At 36.2% G+C, this 23381-nt stretch overlaps 1 protein-coding gene across 2 annotated transcripts in view; it reads right to left on the bottom strand.

Moving 5' to 3' along the window:
• AKT3 (AKT serine/threonine kinase 3) overlaps window positions 1-23381 on the bottom strand; it is a 132958-nt gene that overhangs the window by 57655 nt on the left and 51922 nt on the right. For both annotated transcript variants that reach the window (XM_021392381.1, XM_021392382.1), the window contains one exon: window positions 8743-8868. In XM_021392381.1, coding sequence (XP_021248056.1) covers window positions 8743-8868 — 126 coding nt within the window. The remainder of the gene's footprint in view (window positions 1-8742; window positions 8869-23381) is intronic.

Below are 23381 nucleotides of genomic sequence, written 5' to 3'. Positions count from 1 at the left end.
ACTACATAATAAGAGACCAGTTTGCATAATTAATATATTATCTATATATTTTTTATATGTTCATCCATGTAAGTCTGTACTGATCTATACACATATCACCGGTCCTACGCATTAAATTTTCTACAGAGTTTTCTCAAAGTGATGATGTACTTCATTAAAAGAACAATTACTTTAGCTATGGATGCACAAGTTACATGATCTGTAACTACCACAGAGTCCTTAACTCTCACAGTTATAGATTATCAACAAGATCAACTCTCACGTTATAGATTATCAACAAGATCAATTAAATATAATAAAAAATGCTGTGGCAAATGAAAAATGAAAACATTTTAAAAATGCCATTTGAATATGTTTGAAGGATGCTACTGAAAAATAACATCAAGCAAAGCTTACAGAGCTTTTTGAAATATGCTATTAAAAGTGGCTAAATATTATTACCTTGTATAAGGATAAAAGTGAATACAATAATGTCCTTAATTACTAAAACAAAAAGAGTTTTGGAAAGAAGTGGAGAACTAGTGTATTTCTAAAAGTGGTGTGTGCCATTCAGCCTGCCGAAGTACATAAAAGTAACTGAAGTCTGCTGGTATTTAGTCACTCACATGTTTCACAGGCTGCTGTATACAAATGTATGGGATAAACAGCATTCCTAACACGACTGCAACATGAATTATTTTATTTTTTTTTATTTGTGGATGTCTTTCACCTAAGGGTAAGAAAATAAATAAATCTATTAAGATGAGTATGTACTGTAATACACACTTAGTGCTAATTACCAAAATATTTTTCTACTAATTACTGAAAAAAAACCTAGTAGTTTTAGACATAATAGTTGGGAAACTACAAAAGCATAGAAGAATGAGTGAAACTGGCTACTGAAAGCTGGCTCAGAAAGCTTGAGTGATAGTTGGGTCATTACCAAGAGGAGAGAACACTCTACCATAATGTCTTCAAGTTTGCTACTATACATAAACATATGTAATTAAAGGGCTGAATCTCAACTCAAAACAGTTGGAACTCTACATTATCATTCAAAAAGATGAGTAAGCCAGTAAACAGACAGACTCAACTTTGTGTTCTTGTATGCTAGCCATCTACAACTTGGAATTACACATTTTAATCCTAAAGCTTTCTGTCTTGCTTGGGATTAAACACCAGTCATGAAAAATTTCCCCTTTAATATTAGAGGGGATACAAAGCCTTGAGGCAGAACATTTGTTCGAAGCAGCAAAATACAAAATCAGTTACAGAAATCAACAACTCAATTCCAACAAGTCTGTAGTACTTGACTGGCCATTTTTGGATCTGTATAAGAAATGGAAAAATGAAATAGAACCAGAATAAAGAAATGCAATGGAAGTTTCTCAATTACTGATTTTTTTTTTTAATTAAAAAAGGAGGTTAACCAGATGTTAACTTTTATCTCCATATCCACAAACAATCTGACAATTCTAAAATGTTAGGCTATCTTTTCCAAATAAATTCTACTATCTAAATTAAATAGTTAAGCTAGTTAAACTCTCCTGAGCAACTCTAACTACAAACTGTATTTCAAAACGTTCTGTTTACTTTACACCATTCTGAACCACAGATGACAAAGTTTGCTTGAAGCTGTAATTACTCTGCAAAGCTGGGAAGCCAATTAGAGGGCCTGAAACCTGCCAGTTCCAAAAAAAAAAAAAAAAAAAAAAGCACAGATCATCTGTTCAGATTTTATTAAAAAGTTTAAAGTTTGAATTCTATAACTTTAACCATATAATCACCAGTGCTCTTTTCCTAAATGCATTCATTCAGCATTAAAAAAAAAAAAAAAGGAATACTAATACCATATTATTATTTCATATAAGGAGGCTTTCATCTTCAGCAGAATTTGTTGGTAGAGCTAGACAAGAATGTTAAGCATATAAAAAGTCATAAAAAAATCACTTAAGAAATTAACGGAAGGTTGCATATTTGAGAAATTATTTCTAATGCAAACTGAGTTTCAGCACAAAAGAGAACTTCCTATGATTATTATATGATACAAAATAAATAGTACTGAACTCCTGATAGCATTTTTTAGAATATATATGCATTTTTACTTATGTAGAGAGATTATCTACATGCAGATATTTATATCTAGCATATCTATCTATTTACATTACAATTTAATCCTTAATTTCTTATTTTCCTCTAAGTCTTTCCATGAGCAGATAAACACACTTCACTATCCCAACCTTTGCTTCTTCAGCAGCTACTCCAGTTAGCTTTCTTTCTCAGGTTGAAACACACTGCTTACATGACAGTTTTTCATTACTGCTACTCTTTGTACTCTGAACCAGTTTTCTCTAATGACTTGTGTTAGGAAAGTAGCAGAACTAATACACAATTTTCATAACATTGACACAGATAGGCATGCTTTTGCTCACATATGAAATGCCATGACTTTTACATGTATATATACATATATATTTACACAAATATATATTTATACACACACATACTCTTAGCTTGGTCCTCTCCTGATTCTCCCACCCATTTATATACTCCCTTCTATTTCTCTGAGGCTTTCCAAAAGGCTCTGTCCTTAAGTCTCCTCTTTTCTCACTTCATTTTATTTATGTGCAGTATTACCCATAAAAATAATATTCGTGACATAACGATGTATGTGAATAATTTAATATCCTTTCTTTGGTCCCAGAAAATGCAGTTTTCCCCTAAAAATGTCATCCTCCAAACTGCTCCAGAGGTAGCTGTTTTCTATTGTCCCTTCGGTCATACAACATTTCTCTTTGCATTTCTCGTTTTCTACACAGCCTTAACACATAAGCAGTAAGTCTTCAACATGGAGTATCCCCACAGCCTACTCTCATCCTCTTTATCACTCTTTATCCAGTATCCAAATGCCCATTCCTATCACTCATCCTCCTACTGTTCCATTCAGCACCATTTCTCAAAAGCATTCCTAATTTCTTTCTATTCGGTGTACAAGTTCTCCTTTAAATCCTCCTTAAAACTCTACTTCACCATGATGTCTTAAAAACAGGAAGTAAGGAGAAAAGAGAGTAAAAATCTGATCTGGACAATGGATTAGTTTAGTTGTTAATGTGCTGAGACCACTGTCTATACTATAGGCTTATACGGTCTCATTGTTTTCTCATACTCCCCCCATCTGTTTGCATCCATCTGCTATCCCTTGTTTTATATTTGGAATTTTAGTATTTTGGAGCAGGAACTGACTTTTTGTTCCGTATGGGTAGAAATCCCACTCCTGTGGTGCCTGGCTCATGACTCGAACTTGTATGTGCTTTGATGCTATAAAAACAACATATATGACTGAATAATAAACACACACAAAAGAAGATTATTTTCCTTGAAACTGAAAAAGACCATCCTTGATGCACTTCACCATGCTGGAAAGTCATTTATTTCCAGCACTCCAAGAAGTTCTGAAGTAGGGCCCTTGCCTTTCTATCATGACAATTAGTTTGCTAGTCACCCTTTCACACAAAGAGAGAGAATGAAAATGAGAGATTTCTGCAAGTTATTGTCAGGCTTTGCCTGAGGTTTTGCTTGCCTTCACAGAAGACAGCAGCATAATGCATCCCTCTCTCTTTCATGCTAACATCTCAGTTTCATTTATGCAAGTTGATGTAACACACCAGGATAAAAAGACTTGCCAGTACACTTTTGACTTGCCATGCTCACACCAGGTCCTACTTAGAGATAACTGGGGATTACGGAATGGTAAACTGGTATCTGAGAAAGCACTGTCCAAGAGCTGCTCTGAAAGTAATGCCTCCTATTTTATAATGCTGGCCCATGACATCAGAGGTGGATGTTGGTGGCATGGCAACAGAGGTTGAACCTTCCCACCAATATTCCATTTTGTTGCTGAGTCACTGTGCTCTTTGTATCTGTTGTTTCCACGGAAATAAACAGGAGGCATTACTTTTGGAGTGACCTCAGTGAAATTGAAGGATAGGTCTGAGGAACTCATTCTCATTCATGATCCAAGCTAACAAATAAATCCAAACTTCTACGTCAAATGACAGAATACCAACTATGCCACCTAAAAACCGTTCATAAGGTTATGTGTAAACCTCTCAAAGAAAATTACTTTCTCAGTTTTCCAGAAAGACAAACATACGCACATCCAACAGTAATACTGATAATACATTAGATTTGAGTTTGAGTTTCCAGAGACACATTTGCATACTCAGCACATTACATATACAGTGCTTTTTTCTCCCCATAATTATTTGCAGTGTTGAATGAATATTATTTATTCAATTGTACTACTATTACTTTGGATTTAAATCTGTGCTGTAATTATAAGAGACTAGTTGCATATCTGTGTGTTCACGTCATCCAGTGCTGTGACAACCAAAAACACCTAGGACTTTAAACTTAAATCTCATTTAAAAGTTAACTGTGAAATTGCTGGAAAAAAGCCATGCCTAATGGCAAAGTATCTTCATGGATAAGTTGATATATATATGTATTTACTACAGATTTCTTTAGAGAATATCTTCAGAATTCTTTAGAACCCTAACATTATTCACCAAAAAACACTTTAAATTTTATGGTTTTTATATTTTTAAATCCCCAAAATAACAAATCTTGTCTCTGGCCAATTTAAAGGTTATGATCAGTAAAAAGTAGTAAAAATTTTGTATTTAGAGTAGCCAGGGTTCATCAGTAATAATTTCTGTAGTGAAGAAAAATAAAATTAAGAAAAACATTTTATAAAAGGGGATCTTCTTGCAATAACTTGAATTTATTTCACCTGTACCACAGGGTGCTTGGAAAGTAAAATACTTCAAGATACCACAGAAATTCCAGGTGACATCATTTTTGGCCAAAGCTCAAAGGCTACCAGTAAAGGGATATATCTCTTTCCAATTATTATCCACATGAAGATCAAAATGAAGGCAAAAGGCCAGTTCATAGAGATACCTCATCCCAAATGTGCTGTGTGATCACTTACATATTCATTGCATGTGTGAGAACTTTTTTTAGTGTTGGCTTTCGGTGTTTCTTTTTTTTTTTTTTAAATCAGTGAGGCCACATAAGCTCCTTAAATAGAAATGGAAAAACTGCCACTTCTTCCTATCAGAGACCAAGGTGGTTTACACAAAGCAGTATTGATTCTGCTTCAGCAGCAATGGACTACTTAGAAACAATGTTGTGAGATCATGCTGTTCTTTCTTGGGACCTCTGAGGGAATAAATCTTGTCATGTGGACATCCAGAGTACTAGTTTTTTTCAAAAGAAGCCTAATATAGGCCTTTGCCTATACCAAGAAGTTACAGCAATTGAATCCAAATTATTTTTAGACTGGTTCTGACTGCATTAATGCCTAAGTAAAAGCAATTTAAATTAACATATTTTGAGGTGGGTTAGGAATGCACACCCACTCCATTACCACGACTCAATCAATAGACAGTGTCTCTTGAAGCTCCAGTAACTTGATTACTTGCAACTGCTTGTCTATACCTGAAAAGAGCTAGGCAGACTTCAAACTAGTCTCTGAACTAGGCTCTGTATGGTGTAAAATACAGTAGCTCCATAGGAGAGAAACGAGAGTGATTCCTGCACGTGAGCTGGTGTCACCAGACTGATTTGTTCATTCTGCCACAAGCTCCGGCAACTCAGCAGTCACAGCACAGAGAACTCACTATTGGTGCTCACATGTGCCGGGAGGCTGCTGTGGGGAGGTGAAGCCCCTGCCTGGGGACCTCAAAGCACAGCCACCAATGGCCAGTCCCGAATCTTCCCACTTCATCCAGCCCATCTCCAGCATACCCTCCCTAGTCAACTCCACCTAGCATATTTATGATCCAGCAAGAGATCACTCACTGCCATTTCAGGCCCACACAGTTTCCCTGCCTTAATAAAGCAGCACTGGAAGCACGGTTAGCAGGCTATAAAATATTTTCATCTTCTCAGGCCTTCCTCTCATTCACAGGATTCACAAGGGAATACACTGGCTACAAAGGATCCGGGAGAGAAAAGTGCTCAGGTATCGGGTTTTGGCTGTGTTTCTTGGAATAAACTTTTCTTGGAAGGAATCAGGAAGCAACTATAGGGAAAATAATATTATATCTGGGAAAGTCTTTTGCAAAAGTAAGCCTGGTGTAGCAGGAGTGGAAGGGGGGTCACTGTTGGGAAAATATCCATGTGATCAAAGTAACTTGTGTCACAGGGTGGGTGTAGAATTTTAAACTACAGAACAAGTATCATACAAAGCAGAAAGGTACAAACTTTCCAGTATTCAACTCAAACAGTACAAAAATAATACCATGGCCTTGGCCTTCTCTGCTTAAATAACAAGCTGTAAGTAAGTGCCAAAGATGTCTATCATTTGGAGAGCAAAAAGTAGACTGAGACCACATTCTCACTTTACAGATAGCTACAAAGATTACATGAAGATAGGACTATAAAGACATATCTTTAAGTCCCTGCCAACCTAATCAAGATGGTATTAACAGTGATCTCACACTCCATCTGCCTGGCTAGTAATTTATGAAAAATGTACTTCACTATTACAGGAAAAATATGCTGCAGTGCTTGTGGCTGCAAACCTACTGCAGCAGCTCAGAACTCAGGGACTGGAGACCACGAAACCCATTCTTGAGATTTACCAGGTACTGCAGATGAAATCCGATTCATTCATAAAGAGTGTTGTTTTGTTTGTTTGCCCTACTGGTGACCTCATCTTCAGACAGATAAAACAGCTGACCAAAAGCAGTTCTTTGCAATTCAGAGTATAATACCATTCTGGCCTTATCTTTTCAGCCTTTCCATGTTATATAATTTTGTACCTCTTACTCAAGATAAAATCTAATCCATTTAATTAAAACCAAGTTAAAAACCAGAATCTTATAAAAAAAAATTCTTATTCCAGAAAATGTTTTACTTTCCACATTGTGAACTTCACATAGGTACTTCACTTAAATTTTATGGGACTACTTCTGTGAGTGAAAAGCTCTCTATTCTTCCTCTGATCAGCAGTTATTTCTTATTAAATTACTGCTTCTCCTGCCAGAAAACAGAAAAACTCATCTTCCTTACCAAAACTGTATTTCTTTAATATTATATGTTCCTTCCGTTAGCTTACATAGCCTAAGTATCTGACCTATGGGGCTTGCAAGATACAGAAAGGACTGTCATCGTTTCTTGAGACCATATAAAAAAAAATCTTGTAATTCCCATCAAAACAAAGTGCAGGGGCAGCACGCTAATATCAGCATTATAGAAGATGACCTCTTGGTATCAGGACAGGGAAAAAAAAGTTCAACACAAGTATCAACACAATGGAACTAACTGTATTGTAAAAATGCATTTCCTCACTTGGCAGAGCTACTGTCATTGCAATGGCAAAGGAAGACTAGATATACAATGAAGAGCATAGTAAAGCAGGACAAAAAAAAAACCTGCTGTAATTCTACAGATGTTCTTTCACAGGAAAACTACTAACTGCTATAAATGAATGGGTTATACATTCAGAGGAATAACTAAAGAATAATGACCTATGACTTGGTCAGTGCTAGGTCTGCAAACTCATGAACAACTTAAAGGCATCACTGCTTTTTGTACTGCATAGCAATAAGGTAAAACGAGCCACTAATATTAAAAGGCTTGTATACTCAATATCAATTGTAAGACTTCTATCGCTATGAGAATGTGCAAGGTTTTCCTCCTCTGATTATAGGCCAAGATATGGGATTGGAGCCCAAGATTATTTCCTTATCAAACAAAATACCCAACTTATTTTGTATATGCAACCTGAGACAATCTCAGGAACAATTTCATTAAAAAAAAAAAGGGCAAATTCAGTGTCAGTAAAATTTGACCTCCTTCAGTAAAGCAAATGAAGGAAATCCCTTCCCTAAATACACCTGCTCTTGTGGCTCCAACATTCTCCTATGAAACTAAACACTGTCATTTATTGTAATACAGTACGCTAAACACATTTTGAAAGAAGTTGGTTACATTTTCTAATGTTCCTTCCTTCAGAAGTTTTTAGCTATGATATACACAAATCTTATATTCAGGGGGATTTTTTTCCCCTTAGTTTAGCTCTGCAAATATTTTCATTTCTGTTCAGAAACATTCTACCAATCTCACAATCAAAAAAATCCTACTAGCTTGTCTTCTAAAAACATTTTTGAAAAAGAAGAAAGCACAATGTCTTCATTTTATCCAACAGATTCATACTTTGTAGCTTTGCTAATATATGCAAATTGTCTGATTGCTCGAAATTACTGATTAACCAGGCTGGAGAGCTGATTACCTGATTATCCAAGAGAAAAATAATTTAGCACGATTTTGTGCCATTTGACAGTCTAGATAATTTTCTAATTAATTTGAGTTTTCAAGTGAATTCAGAGATACTACCAAAAAATAAAGATGGCAGTAGTATGAATACAAGTAAGCTTTCTAAGGATTTTCTTCTTACACCAGTCATTTATCAAATGTTATTGTTAGTAACAAACACTTCAGATAGAAAAAAAAATAAAAACAAAAACTGAGGACTTAGATTTTAAAAATATTGAAAAACCCACTTATGATAAAATCTTTAATGCCATTTATAAGAATATCTTGCAGAGCTGGACATGTGATTGGTGGATACAAGCCTGATGCAAGGTATCAAACTTGCACTGTTATCAATAAATTCTGAACTACACATGCAGCAAAACGTAGCAAGTATTTGGTCAGTATGCTGAGAGAATAATAAATGCTGGAAGTACATACTTGCCACTGAAAAGTTGTTGAGTGGATATGGCAGATCCACGTCCTGGGGCTTCTCCTTATAGCCTATGAAAGAACCATCTGTCTTTAGCAGGAAATATCTTGGCCGCCAGTTTTTTATATATTCTCCTAAATGAGAAAAAAATGCATTCATTAGTATTGTAGGGGAAAAAAACTGATATTAAAACACATATCATCAGTGTCTAACATTAATTATACCAAAATCTTTCCAGATGTTTTCAGCTTACAAAGGAAACTATAACTTCCTCCAAAAGAAGAGAAAATCCAATTGCAATTGAAAACCTGGAATATAGAATGATGCCTCTGTAATAAGGAACTACAAGCACTATACTATATTCCATACATCTAAATTTCATTACACCATACTCTTGCAAGTCCTACATCTTTGTATCTGTAAACAGTCTGAAATTTGGTACAGGTGAAAAAAAGCACTAAAGCTCAACTTACAATAACAAAATGAAATGTCAGTTACTACAGCATAGAACATTCACCCTGCTGAATCAAAGCAAAAATCATTAAGTTCATTAAAACATAAGCTCTCAGCAAGAAGACTGAAGGTATCCAATTCAGTTACCTTTTACAAGATAAGTCAACCAATAATGCCGCTACCTCCACTGTCACCCTACTCAAGTTGGAATGGAAGGTTCTGCAAGCCATGAGGTATTGAGGAACAGAAACACAACGAACAGGACAGAAGAGAGTTGGTAGCTTAAATTTATTTAAGAGTGAAAATACTTTATTTAAGAGTGAAAAATCTCTAAATTGCAATATTTTATAATATCATACCAAAATCTCACCAGTAATTCTACTTTTCATGTGTATTACTCAGGTAAGTACAGGTGCATTTAGACCAGCCCAGCTTTCCCCATCTTTGACTTCTATCAACTTTGCAGAACACAATGTACATACAAGCACCAACTATGATTTTAAATGAGCTACTCTTTAATCATTACACAAGATAATATTTTAAGAAAAAAAGCGTATGCAAAATTTCCAAATTTCCTCAGAACTAAAAAGTTGCCGCTTGTTACTCACTTGTAAAACTTCATGCTAATACACTGCTCTAATCTGAGACTCTTAGGATTATATCAAAGTGTCACTGTGAAATAAGAATCATGACCTACTTGTATTAACTTTAAAAGACACAGTTTCAAGTTCAGCAAAGCTGAAACTGAAAAATTATTTCAATTTCTCAGTTTGCAAAATGCTCAGAACTTACTATAAACCAGGGGCTGCACTGGCCCTAGGCTAAACCCAGTCCTTGATAAGTGTTTTGTAACTCAGTAGTCTGTTAACCATACCTTTTAGACAATTCAGAGGTCAGAAGGAAGATTACATTCATCTGACAGTGAGATTGTTCTGTGAGAAGCCAGTCTATGTTTCCTGGCCCTCAGCAGCAAAACGTCTAGCTCTGGATAGCAGGGCATCTGCCTTGTGTTGTTATCTAGAGATTTTCAATTTTCATAAAAGTAGAAAAAAAATTGAAAAAGTTCAAGTGCTACTTAGTTTGACCACAAAAAAAAAAAACCAACAACAACAACAACAACAAAAAACAAAACAAAACAAACAAACAAAAAAAAACGGAGATTAAGCACCAGATACATTTGTATAGACTCAAAGCTTTCTGTCTCAGGTCTCTGGTGCTAGTTCAGTTGGAAACATCTACACTGATACAGCTGGTCCGAACTGATTTCACAGTGGGAAATCCCAGCTGAAAATAAAAAAATAAAAAATAAAAAAAAAAAGATGTGAGAAAACAAACATGTAACTTTAATACCAATAACAATGGAAAACTGTGTCATTACATGAAAATGTAAAGATGCTTCTTAAATTAAGTTTGCTGAATACTTGAAAATAACAAACACAGGCCTAACTAAAGGAATGATTCTTAAGAATATTTTAAATACTTCCCATAAAAAATTGCAGAAATCTGCCTGGATCAAAGAGTGGAAGCCAAAACAAAGCCATACACATCAGATCACAGAAACTTTAAAAAAATATTAGCATTCTAGTCCCTTTCTTAACGTTTAACAGTTCATAACGAATCTTATGTAAGGTTCTCACATACTACTTGTTTCTAGGAGACTGCTATGATAGACAGTGCCTGTTGGTTTGAAATCTATCAAGACCTTAGCCTTCTCTGGAAGGTGCATTCACTGGGAAGGGGACAACTAAAACAGCTGAAGACTTCAAGGGCGGCATCCAGTATGGACAGAACACAAGTACAGCCAAGCCAGGTCAGCCATTTAAAGTTTCAGATTTCAAATAACATCTTCCTTTCTGAAGGAACAAACTGGACAAAGAAGTAAGCGGACTCTCCAAGAGTTAGGGATGATAGGGTAAGAACACTGATTAGTCACCTCAGGAAGAAACAGAAACTACTACTAACTACTACCAACTACAAACACAGACACTGTCTGGAATCAAACCTGCAGAAAAAGAGATCATTTCAGCAGGTGCCCTTAGAGACACTTGCTCCCTTCTCAGGGCAACATTTCAGAATTGCATTTAGCTTCTACTAGTTAATCAAAGTCTCATAATCAGAAAACTGAACAGAGTTTTGATCATCTAGTCAGTTTTGCAGTTGACATCCTGCCTAGGGAAAAACCATTAGAAGAGTACGACGAGTACTTCCAAGCTTCTCTGAAGAGAGGAAGATATAAATACTTAATGGCAAGTACCAGATGGTCCATGAGCATAGCTGTATCTCTGTCTTCACCCTGCGAAGTACAGAAAGACATAGGACGCACAGCTTACAATGGCAGCTCCAAAAGTAACACCTCCTATTTTATTCTGTTGGCTTACAACGTCAGAGGCAAATGGTGGTATGGCAGTAGAGGTTGAACCTTCCCACCAATGCTCCAGTGTTCCATTACATTTAATTGCCATGTGACAGATGGCAGTAGAGGGGCAGTCTGACAAAATGGCGTCTGACACAGAAGTGCGTATGAAGCAAACATGTGGAACTGAATTCCTTCAGGTGGAAAAAATTGCACCTGTTGAAACTCATCAATACTTGCTGAACATTGATGGAGACCAAACAATGGATGTGAGCACAGTGAGGCGGTGGGTGATGTGCTTCAGCAGTGGTGACAGCAACAGTGGGGTACCTCTACTGGTACGTATTTTTAAGAGCACAACATGCAGGTTCTTGTTCATCACTGGCCAAAATGCACAGCTAGTGGTGCGACTATGTTGAAAAGTACTGTTCTGTAGCTAAGAATTTGCTTTATCAACTAGTGTTATTGTACTCTTTGCATCTACTGTAGTTTCCACGGAAATAAATAGAAGGCATTATTTTTAGAGCAACCTATGTAAATGCAATAGTTGCTCCATAAGGATCCCATGTATTTTGTTCACAGATAATTTTCTTTGAAGAATATTTCCCCTAAATGTTTCCCCAAGATGAATTCAAGTAACACCACTTTTTCAAAACTTCTGTACAAATGCACACCAAAAAAATGTATATACATAATGCCGTTTTTTCCTTGAAATGACCAATAATCAAATCACTCTTCAGCAGATATACAGGAATATTTATCATCTGCCCTTTGGTTATTTTGTAATTTAATTAACGAGTAAACACTTTCGAAGAATAAAGTAAACAGTAATATCAGTGTGCAGTTCACTTAACTGCTTAAGTGGTTTAATGGCACTCAGGATGCAGTCTAGGTGCTCTCTTATAACTGAATTCCTTCCATACAATCTGCTTAAAGACAGAAACACATTTTAGTCCATACTTCTTAATAAACACGTTTACTGAACTGCTTTGAAAGAGAAATCCTCTATACAAAAAAAAAAAAAAAAAAAAAAAACACAGGAGAGTATTGGGAAAGAAAAAAACTCTACACTTTCATACGACTTCTAACTTAACGGGCCTGCACAAAACAAAGCAAAACAAAACGAAATCTTTTACAGTATAAGCAGTATATTACTCTAAATGTGTTTGGGGTGTTTGCTTCTCAAATACTTCAAAAAAAGAAAAAAAAAGGAAACAGGAAGTTTACATCTGGGAATTCAGTAATTCAAGTGAAAAGAAATTCTGTGAGAAAGGAGAAGTCCACACGGGCTAACCAAAACACAAGACATCCTGACAACTTAATGAAATGTAGCTGTGGCACTTGAAAAAGCACTGGATCCACCATAGAGAATTAATCAGTTTGTACCCAACTTCCTGCTGAGTTAATGTAAGCAAAATTATTATTTTGCTTAAATTTACACCCTTCTGAGTTGAAAACATGTTTTCTTAGAATATGTTTATTAGACTGTAAGAAGAGGCCTCTAATTTCAACCACCGCAGCAAAGAAAGCATATACGTTTTTAATTCTAGTCAAAGTTCTTAAAGCTGCTTGAGAAAAGTAGCAATAGAATATGTATCTCAGATACACACAGACAATAAATGCATGCACATGATACACAAAATACAAATTGAGAACCTGTTTTGCGTTGTGAGGGTATGCTTTTTTTAACACTTCTACTGGTAGAATAACTTCTACTGGTAGAATACACCCAGAAGAGGAAATAAGCACAGCGTTCTTGAGGCACATGAAAATACAATCTGATCTTCATGCAACATCCACACTCATAAAATGGAAATCTTTAATTAATGTACTTAATAATACACTGGATACTTAATAATACACTGGATAACAACAGTAACAAATAACACTTAATGAAGGTGTGTTTAGAATATGACCCTTGCGGCTGGCTCTGTACTTGCCAACTGCAACCCTAATAAATTGTTTGCCTTTGACAGTCACAAGAATCCTGCCTTCAGGACGTTTCAGAAAACATGTTTATTCTAAAAATGCAATGTCTGTAGTTCTGATACTACTGAGGATCTTCACAAAGAAGAGTTATCTAGGAAATCACGTGAGTGTTCACCACACCGACGCTGGATAAACACATCACTCCAAGTTTGTAATTGTTTCATTTCACCTCAGGACTCAAAGTATCTCTTCAAACACACGTTTCACCTCAGATTCAATAGTTGCTATTTTTAGTCTCATCCATTTGTAACCCTGAGCATATGGAAACTTAGAAATTCTTGAAAACTTTTTTAGTGATGTCAAATTAATCTTATTATTAAAAAAAACAAGCAAGCTTTAAAAGAGCACTTTTGCAAAAATGTCTACATTTATTAATATGTAAATGGTTTTAGAAGTGTGAAGGAAATGTCTTTAATATACAGTGCTGATAAGCAACAGAAACCTGAGTTCAAAAAACTTGCTTGCTTAAAAGAAGCAACAGCTGCCACACAGACATAAGTGAGATTTAAGGGAAGAGGGAAAAAAAAACCCTCCAAGTAGAGAACACAAAAAAATCTGCATCTCTTCTGTGTCATCAATTTACTACAACAGCTTTAACAGAGATTATACACAAATATTGTTCTCCTCATTGTGTTGTTTTTTTGTTTGTTTGTTTAGAGGCACCTCTGTGTTAAATCACTGTAGTTCCCCTGTACGAGCATTCAATAAATAGTTAGAAAAAAACTGAATGTTTAAGAACATTTAAAAAATTGTATATAAAAAAATTAATCATATGTATATGCAGTTTTTCTTTAAAAGAAGCAACCGTAATGAATGCCAGGCCAAGTGAAGTATCAATAGTGCCAGTGGTTTTGAGATTGAATTTACTTACCTTGGCCCTCTGAGGGCAGTGTTACCTAACACACGATTAGAAGCAGCAGCAGGCTATGTGACTAAGTCAGCAGACACCAGCACATGTAGAGCACTCCTGTTTAATGTTTACTTACCTGTGATTTCATGACAACAAATTTGCAATACAGTTCAAAGCTACTGTAAAAAAGAAATGCTTCTTAAAACTAAAAAGTATACCTGTCCTCGTGATTCAGTATATGGTCTTCAATATAACGTAATGTGTAACTATACCATCATGCAAAAGGTTTAACAAAATCCTACTGCATACCAAAAACATTAAATCAAAATGCGATTTTTCCTAATGCACATTAGCATTTTAAAAACTATTTTATTATGTACTCTCTCCTAAGAATTTTCCAGCACTGCAAAGAAAAGAACAATTTGGAACTAAGTCTTTTTGATTCTGTCTTTCATACTGTGAGACAGTGATTACTTATTTATACTGTTTTCCCACAGCTCCCAGTAACGCTAAATGACATTTTGAGCACATCTGTACTTACGTTAAGACAAATGAATTTTTTCAGTCACAATGAGGAGATGGGAAACATTTCATGCTGTGTGTGGGCATCAGCCTATGCCACAGCTAAGCTTCCGTGACACCTCCCGCAAACTGGGGAATGGTTTCCAAACACAAGGTTTGGATGTCGGTATAAGCAGAATGCCTTGCTAAGATAGGGACAGTTGAGGACACTTGAACTTTCTCATGACATTGCAGCAGCCCAATGTAGTTAATTAGACTGGTCAGTGTACGTTCTGCTTTTCACAGCTGTGTGGTCAGAAAGCAGTGAGAACTACAGGGATATTCAGATTTTGCAGTACGCAGCAAGCAGGCTCAGGAACATGCTCCAGAAGTTACTCAGCTGAGCCAGAGAAGAAGAAAGCAGAGACAACCCCCACCCCCATGGCACCCAAGGGGCACTGAAGAGCAACAAACAAGATGACCATTTTTTCTTAAGCAGCAACAGGTTGTGATCAAAACCGAGGGCTGCCACAGGTAAAGCAAACGAGTTCCAAGCAGAGGTGGAATCTCACGAAGGTGAAGCCATCAAGCAACTCTCCATGGTCTCAACATGCTTCTCTGCATCTACAGCTGCTGGAATAAATTAGCTTCTCAATGGGAAGTCTTTCCCTGCTTCTGTTGCAGGGTATGGTTCCTCTCAGGCTCTGAATGCAACCTGCAAGTGTTCGAGTGAGGGGTTTTGTTAGGGCTTACATCACCACCTACCCTCATCTTCTCATTAGGACTACTGGAATGAGTCAGTGTTCTGTCTTGTATAAACGCAACCCTGCTTCAGCTTCTGTTGTTTATTCAATGCTTTCCGGTTGCATTAATAATCTTTTATTTAAAATTTATAAAAATTTAGAGTAAAATACTCAGTAATAGACAGACTATGCAAATGACAATACAGTTTTCAAAACGGGCATCTAAAATTACTGATGCGTTTTGGCATCTCGTGGAAAATAAATGTTGACAATGCATACTCAGTTTTGGTATGCAGAAGATTTTGTCCTCTTAAAAAATCGTACCAGAAATACAAAGTTAGCTGACATCCTGACAAATTGAGAACTGACCTTTACAATGTCCATTTTGAGCCAACAGGAAGAAAAACCTGCCAGTTTCAACATCACTCTCACTTCCCCCCCATTCTTAAAGGATAAGAATTAGAACAATAAATAAATTAAAGAGAAGTGGATATTAGCACATGCTGTCTGGAATAACAGAATACTGGATTACATCAACATCCCTGAACAACAAAGGAGATCAATATTTTCTAAATGTCTGCTATTCAGGAATGGAAAACCATAGTCTACATCCTAGAAACGTTTAGGGACTCTGTGCACATTTTATATATTTCTCTCTTGCTTGCAGCTTCATAATTCCAAAGCCCAAAATGCTACATTATTTGCTACTAAAAGCAGTTTTCCAGTTTTTAATAGAATTGAGATGTACTTCTAGTAACAGCAAAATAAAAAATTAAACATTGTCTCACTGGATTTTTAACTGGTATAAAGTTTCAAGTTCTCAATACTTTTAAATATTTATGATTTCTTATATAGGACTATCACTATCAAGTGGTACATAACTGAAAACATACAACTTTCCGTTTTTTCCCCTCAGTTATTAGTAGACCAAAATAACTTTTTTAGATTTTGTAAATATTTTAAGAGTAAGACAAGCATACAAACATTCATCTACAAATTACCCCAGAAAGACACTCAGCTACAGCAGCTCTGACTTAAATACATGTAGTAGGTAAAAACATATATATTAAGTAAGATGATAAAATGTACATGATTTTAACACATAGCTATGTGGAATTAAACATCATCTTAGTATTCGCTACTTACATTTTTTTGTAACAGCCAACTCCAGCTTACACAAGAAATCTTAAACTTTCCATTGTTTGCAAAAAATAATATGATAAAGTTTGACAGTCGCATTATCACTGAGCTGAGTTTCTTCGACAGATTAACTTGTTGTCAAAATTACGTCTTTCCATTCTTAAAACAGGTATACGTACTAGCATGTTTTTGCAAAGCAAACTGTCTCACTTTTACAACTGGCACATCTCAACAACTTTAGAAGATCTCCTCTAAACATTATCCTTGTCACTAGATATGCTCCTTGCCCAAGCCCTTGTCAGGTGCCAAAAAACTAGCACCAACATTATTCATCTGATTTTTTTCCCCTCAAGCGCACCATTAAAGTGAACCTTTTCACTTTACCATTTAGTCCACATCATTTACAAACACTCAGTTTAAGGCACACAGAAACATTCCTCGAACTGCTTGAGCTGAAAGAAGTTTTGTTACTGCTGTACACTTCAAGATTTACTTGGAAACTCTTCAGGTGCACGACATTACGATAAGCAATGATGCAGCATTGCCCACAGTACCTCAGGCTTCACACCAGCCACGACACATGAAGGCAAATGGAACACTTCTGTAGAAGAACCAACAACTCAGCTAGCAGGCAAAAAGCAATTCACCAACTGCAGTGCCATTGACCTGTGACTTGGATGCAGAAATCCTACTTGAGTAGGAGGCAGTCACACCTGAACTTTCAGTTGAAGACATAATCCAGAACTGACTTTTTCTGCTCAGCCAAGATGATGACAAAAAGAGACATCAAATGTTCCGCAAGTAGTTACTGTCATCAGTGGCCTACAAACCTGATGCTTATTAGACCTAAGATGAAAGACAGAGAGAAGTTTGCTTTTTTCACATATTGAGAGTAAATTGTGAGTTTCACTCAGGTAATATTTAAGACATGCTGTGACTAACCAAAAATTCATGAGATATACTGATTAAAGACAGCAAGCTTGAAATCTGCAGCCACAGTGCTCCTCAACCACAATTTCATTTTCTACTTCTCAGTTCAATACAGATATCAGAATGCTGAATTTGCACATAACATTTATGGGAGAAAAAAAAATAAAAGTTTCCTTTTGTTTCCTTAAAGTAAGAGATCACCTGGATCAGATAATGCTTTCCTTTGGCCTTTTTGAGCAGGTTTAATTTCCATCCACGTTTATATCAATTTCCACATTTTTTCACATTAACCTGGAAACACATATTGAGTAGAAATCACGAAACAAGAAATAAGAAAGGATTTTAGAGGAAGAAAGGAAAACATATTCCTAAACAGTGATCCAAATTTTATTTTATTTTTTATGTGGAACCATCAAACAGGAAAATACACAAGTTATGCCTGACCAGCTCCTTGCCTTTGGAGAAAGAACTGAAAATAAGATCAAGTGAAAGAGAAAATTAGTTGCTAATCTCATTCTAACCCCTAGCATTTACTTGTCTAGTATACAATACCAGACAATCACCGATCGGCACTTTCTGCATAAGAAAAGCTCAGGATGCAATAGCAGGGGCATGCAATGCATCAGTCCTGAGGTAGACAAAGCTAAGTAAGAACTTGTGTAGCACCTGTCCTCCACATGTCTGAGACTGAAATAACTGCGTTAGTTTTCTTACTTCCGCAAGCACCAAATTTATCAAGACTGTTTTTCTTTTTTTTTTAATCCACCACATGGAGAAATCAAAAGTTTTCTCTGCTGTAAGAAAAGGCTCTTTTTAGGAATAAACAATGGAGAGAAGGAAGATATTAAACTCCTGAACTAATTAACAGAAGTAAAGGAGGCGGTGGGGACAATGATAATTAATATGTACCCTCCTTCTAACCAAATCTCCACATACATTCATTCTGTATATGCACACACAACAGCAGCATCATAAACCGTCTCAAGTTCTTGCCATTATTCAGTTCGACATCTGCACATGTTTATGCGTCTCTCCAAACAACCTCTTGAACACCCTGCTGGAGCTGTCATTTTTTTCTTCTCCCTATCTGGCAGATGGCAAGTCAACAATCGGCATCAACAGCAGCCGAATATCTCCCCCCTCCATCCGACCCCCCTAAACAGACACAATAATAACTTCTTTGTGCTTCCCCACAATGCAGCTGCTTAAACCATTTCGCTACAAGGCTGCTTTGCCTTAATAAAAAAAAAAAAAAAAAATCCCTTCTGTCAAGTCTAAAAAGCAGCATAATGTTAAGCAAGCTAAAGCCACAGCACAGCTGCAAACGGGCAGACACATTGACAGCTCCTCCCTTAACAAAGCCCTGTGAATTGAAGGGGGTTCATCTGAGGCTCACACAGTAATTAGTATAAAAAAGTCCGACAGCCTCTATTATGCTAGGAAAAAAAAACTGGACAGAACTGGGCTGCTGTTTTGCGTCAAGAGTTCTGCTGCAGAGTAGATAAATCATGTTGGGTTTTTTTCCTCTCTTTTTAAAGACAGTAATAAGGAGGATGAGAGAAGCTAATTTGAAAACTTGGACACAGTAATTGTACCATATGGTGAGCATTTATCCCTTCTGAAATACACGCTAACAGTCACTTACATGCACAGTGCTTTGTTTTACAGTTGTTATTCTTTCTACCATATTCATAAAATGGATCTGAATATCCGATACTCCAGAGAAGTTGTGTGTAATTAGCAACAAAACTGCCTGAGCTTAATATATTGGCCTACCATAGCAATCTAGTTAATTGCAGAAAATCCCATGCCCCCAGATTTAAATAGTGTCCACTTCAAGGATTTTTTTTATTTCTCTCAAACTGTCTGAATATCATACACAATAAAGTTCAGGGAAGTCATTTATTGGCAGCAGCACTCCTCAATACCGTTGACTCTATAATGCACGATCAAGATAGATTTTCCTTGTTATCCACGCAAGAGTGAGGAATTAATTCAAGAACCACTTGAGGGTAACCTCAGAATACTGAAGTTCCATCCTACTTGGAAAAGGAACTGCACCATAAACTTACACAGTGAAGCCAAACTCTGGAGTGTGGCATGGCAAGGAGACAAAGACTTTAAGTCCACTCCCCCACTTCCACCCCCATGTTCTTCCTGATTGTATTTTCATGTATTTTTGTTAGCACTTCCAACACTTCATTCACAAGGATCTTGAAAATCTTGAAAATGTACCATTCAACCCCCAGGGTCTGCTTGCTCTTTACCACACAATTCCAGCTTTTCACCCTGCTTATGCCACCAAATTATACGGAAATCACAGGAGGTAAGGAATCAGCTAAGCAAAGTTGGGAAAACCTTCTGTGAATAAAGAAAACACTGTATTTAAGTGGCAAAATTAATATATCTTAGAAATACTTTTTATAGAAAATAAAATGTAGTGAACTTCCAAAACAAGGAAAATAAAATTTCAAGTAGAAGATGAAAATCCGATGAAAAATTAACCAGACAAAATGAAGTCTGCAACTAAGGACAATCATATTTTCAAAGAACCAGAACGGTGCCTTTATCTCAGAGGACAACAGAAATCTGCCTTGCACTTTTTCAGGTAACAGACAAATGCCTGCAGTGCCTCTGGCCCAAAAACAGGTATCAGAGCAGAGTGCTGGGGGCTAAAGGATCTCAGGGGAATAGCTCCCAGAGAAGAACCGAAAAAGGTTAGGAAAAAACGTGAGAATTTGGAGTCAGTTGTCTGGATGGTAATCTAAGAAAACTGTGTATAAGTTTTAATCATACTCTTAACTAATGTAAACTGGCATATGATAAACAAAGCATTGCTGCCTATCAGTAGAAAAATGATTCCTGTCATACCTATGGGATTTCTTTCAAAACGTCAAGAAAATAAAGACCAACTGACACAATTTATTTCAACTTTTTAAAAGGTTTTAGTAAGTCTAAGGAATCAGTAGCTCTGTGAATAATAGTTTTTTAAAAAGTTATGTGGTGCAACAAAAATATAAATGGGAAATTGGGTAAAAGACAGCAAAATAGGATATTATGGCCCAACTTCAGTCACCAACGCTCCACAGTTCCCTGTTACCATCATTTTTAGTCAATGTATTTATCAGTGATCTGGGATCATCACTGCATATGCTGCAAGGCAGTAAAACCATTCAAGATTTCTAAGAATGTGAAGAATTTGAGTGGCAAAGCTATTCCAATGAGCAGAGAATGAGCAGATGCACTGAAGAATTGCTGAAATTAATAAATACACACTCATACACTGTGTATAGTTTTAAATGAACCATGGAAGGCCAATTAATGTAACCTTTGCTTAAGTTTACACTACTGAGAAGAAAGAAAATTGAACATCATTAATAAAGGTACAAAATTTTAGGAACACTGAAAATATTATCATTCAATTATAAACAAGTGACAGTTCTGCTGACTATATTAAAGAAAAATTACAAGAGAGCAGAAAGGATACAAAGACAAAACACACACAAACTAACACTGGAGTTACAAAGAAGCAGAGGAGAGAATGACTGGATTAGTGGCTCCTTGAAACTGAAGCTTACAACAAAAGGATTTAATGTCACTAAAGACCAACAGCAGAACAACTAGTCATCTGAAAACAAATTTCCAGAAGAGTTTAGGAGCAGATTTTCAAACACTCAGCACCTACAGTTACAGCTGGAGTTTGTAGCACCGCTAAGTACCTAATGGTTTGCGCTACAACAATGCCAGCCATGCTCCCACCAATTCAGCACCAGTACCTCCGAGCACCTTTAGAGAAATCAAGTCTCTCCTCCAATGCTGCGATGCATCTTTTTTTTTTTTTTTTTTAAAAAGAAATTGTCACATTCAGGAAGTTGGAGTAAGCATTCAATACGGGCAGCTTGTTCCTTTTAACTGAATATATCTTAGTCCTATCACAAACCTGTAACTAACAAGGCAGTGGCAGACAGTGAACAGAAGTCCCACTGCTTGGCCGCCTTGGGTCATCTTAAATACAGCCTAGAACCAGCACACTGTATTCAGGAAGGTGAGGAACATTTGTGAGAGAAGTGGGCTGTGCATCCCATCTCCCACTCCAGAGTGTCAGCAGTGCCAATCCGTGCAGCTGAAGCAGGTCTACAAAATGATCTAACCAAAAGCACATCCCAAGAAGAAAAGGATTTTGATCTGATCAAAACAATTTCAGCTCACTGTACAGCCAGTATTTGCACAAAGGAGAAACAGGGGAATAATAGGCTGGGGCACAAAAGATGCAATGGAGAAGAGGCATCAGCATGAACTTATGCAAGATTAATGACTGATGAATTGGATTGCCAGTCTTAACATGTGATGGCAATTCTTGTTTTCTGGTTAAGCTACAAAAGCAAGTCAGAGTGATTCAAATTTCTAAGATCAACTACATCACTAAGCAATGATGTTAGAGCTGACACAAAATTAAACCAGGAATTTCCCTAATACAATTTCACATCTTATGTAAGCAAAGTATATTCTGACACATTAGAATATATCCTGGCAACATTTTTTTTTTTATTACCCATGCACACACAAAAATTATAGATAGAAAACATACGTACACTTTAACGAGTATGCACAAATCTCTCTACTTTCGCAGATAAATGAAAATTCACTTAAAATTTCCAATACAAAAATCACTTGAAATTAAGTACTCCGACATGTATTTGTGAAGCGGTAATGACAATTTTACGATATCAACAAAATCTTAGCAATGGAAACAGAGATCTCAATACAAATTGATATTTTGAGTTAGCCATGAAGTACTTCCCGTACTAGAAATGGCATCGAGAAGATGACAACTTGGTCAGTAATGTATTTTCTTAAACTTGCAGACTATAATTAAAGTAACTGATACTAAAAAACCACCCCAGTTTTTAACCACAGGGTTCTACACATTTCTAAAATATTTTACTGCCTTAACGTGAATAAAACTACTTGTAACACCCACATATGAATCATAATTCAGTTTAATTTTAATATACATATTTTACAGTATTTTATCTTGCATGATTTGGCTACATTACAATTGGAATAAACGCTCAGGCAAATTAGATAATTTTAAAGTCTTTCACTTTAAGTTTTTCCATTCCTCTGAATTAAAAGAAAGCTTGACTAATGAGCAGAAATGTGAAATTCTTAAACCTGCAATTTTACTAGCACAAGAATTTTGCCTCATTTTCAAACACTCTTTAGAACCTTTTAAAACAGATTAAATATGAATTCCAAAATTCCAGTCACAACGTGAAACTGAATGATTACTGACCTAGGTAAGACACAGAAATTTAACTAACCGAATGTGGCAAACTCAGGACAAGGTTTGGTACTGATTTTCACTAACATACATCTTGTGGTTTCTCTGCTACAAGCACATATTTTTTTTCTAAGCTGAATTACCAAACAGTTTTTAATGATTTAGCCTCCAAAGTAACTTTGACACAAAAGTCAAACTTATCTGATGACCTAAGACAAATCCCAGAAAGCTCTACAATTCTTTCATTCAATGCAGAAGTCAAATCTTACACAAGAGAAAACACTGATAGTCTCTTTGTAAAACTGACTTTTCTGAAATTCACCCTGATCATTCATACAATTGTTAACTGGCACCAAATATTTAACATTTGTGACACCGAAATAATAGGGATCAGTAAGGAATGA

The sequence above is a fragment of the Numida meleagris genome, chromosome 3 (genome assembly GCF_002078875.1).
Source record: "Numida meleagris isolate 19003 breed g44 Domestic line chromosome 3, NumMel1.0, whole genome shotgun sequence".
Taxonomy (NCBI): Eukaryota; Metazoa; Chordata; class Aves; order Galliformes; family Numididae; genus Numida; species Numida meleagris.
The sequence above is the reverse complement of the archived record's forward strand: the minus strand, read 5'-3'. Positions and strand labels throughout refer to the sequence as shown.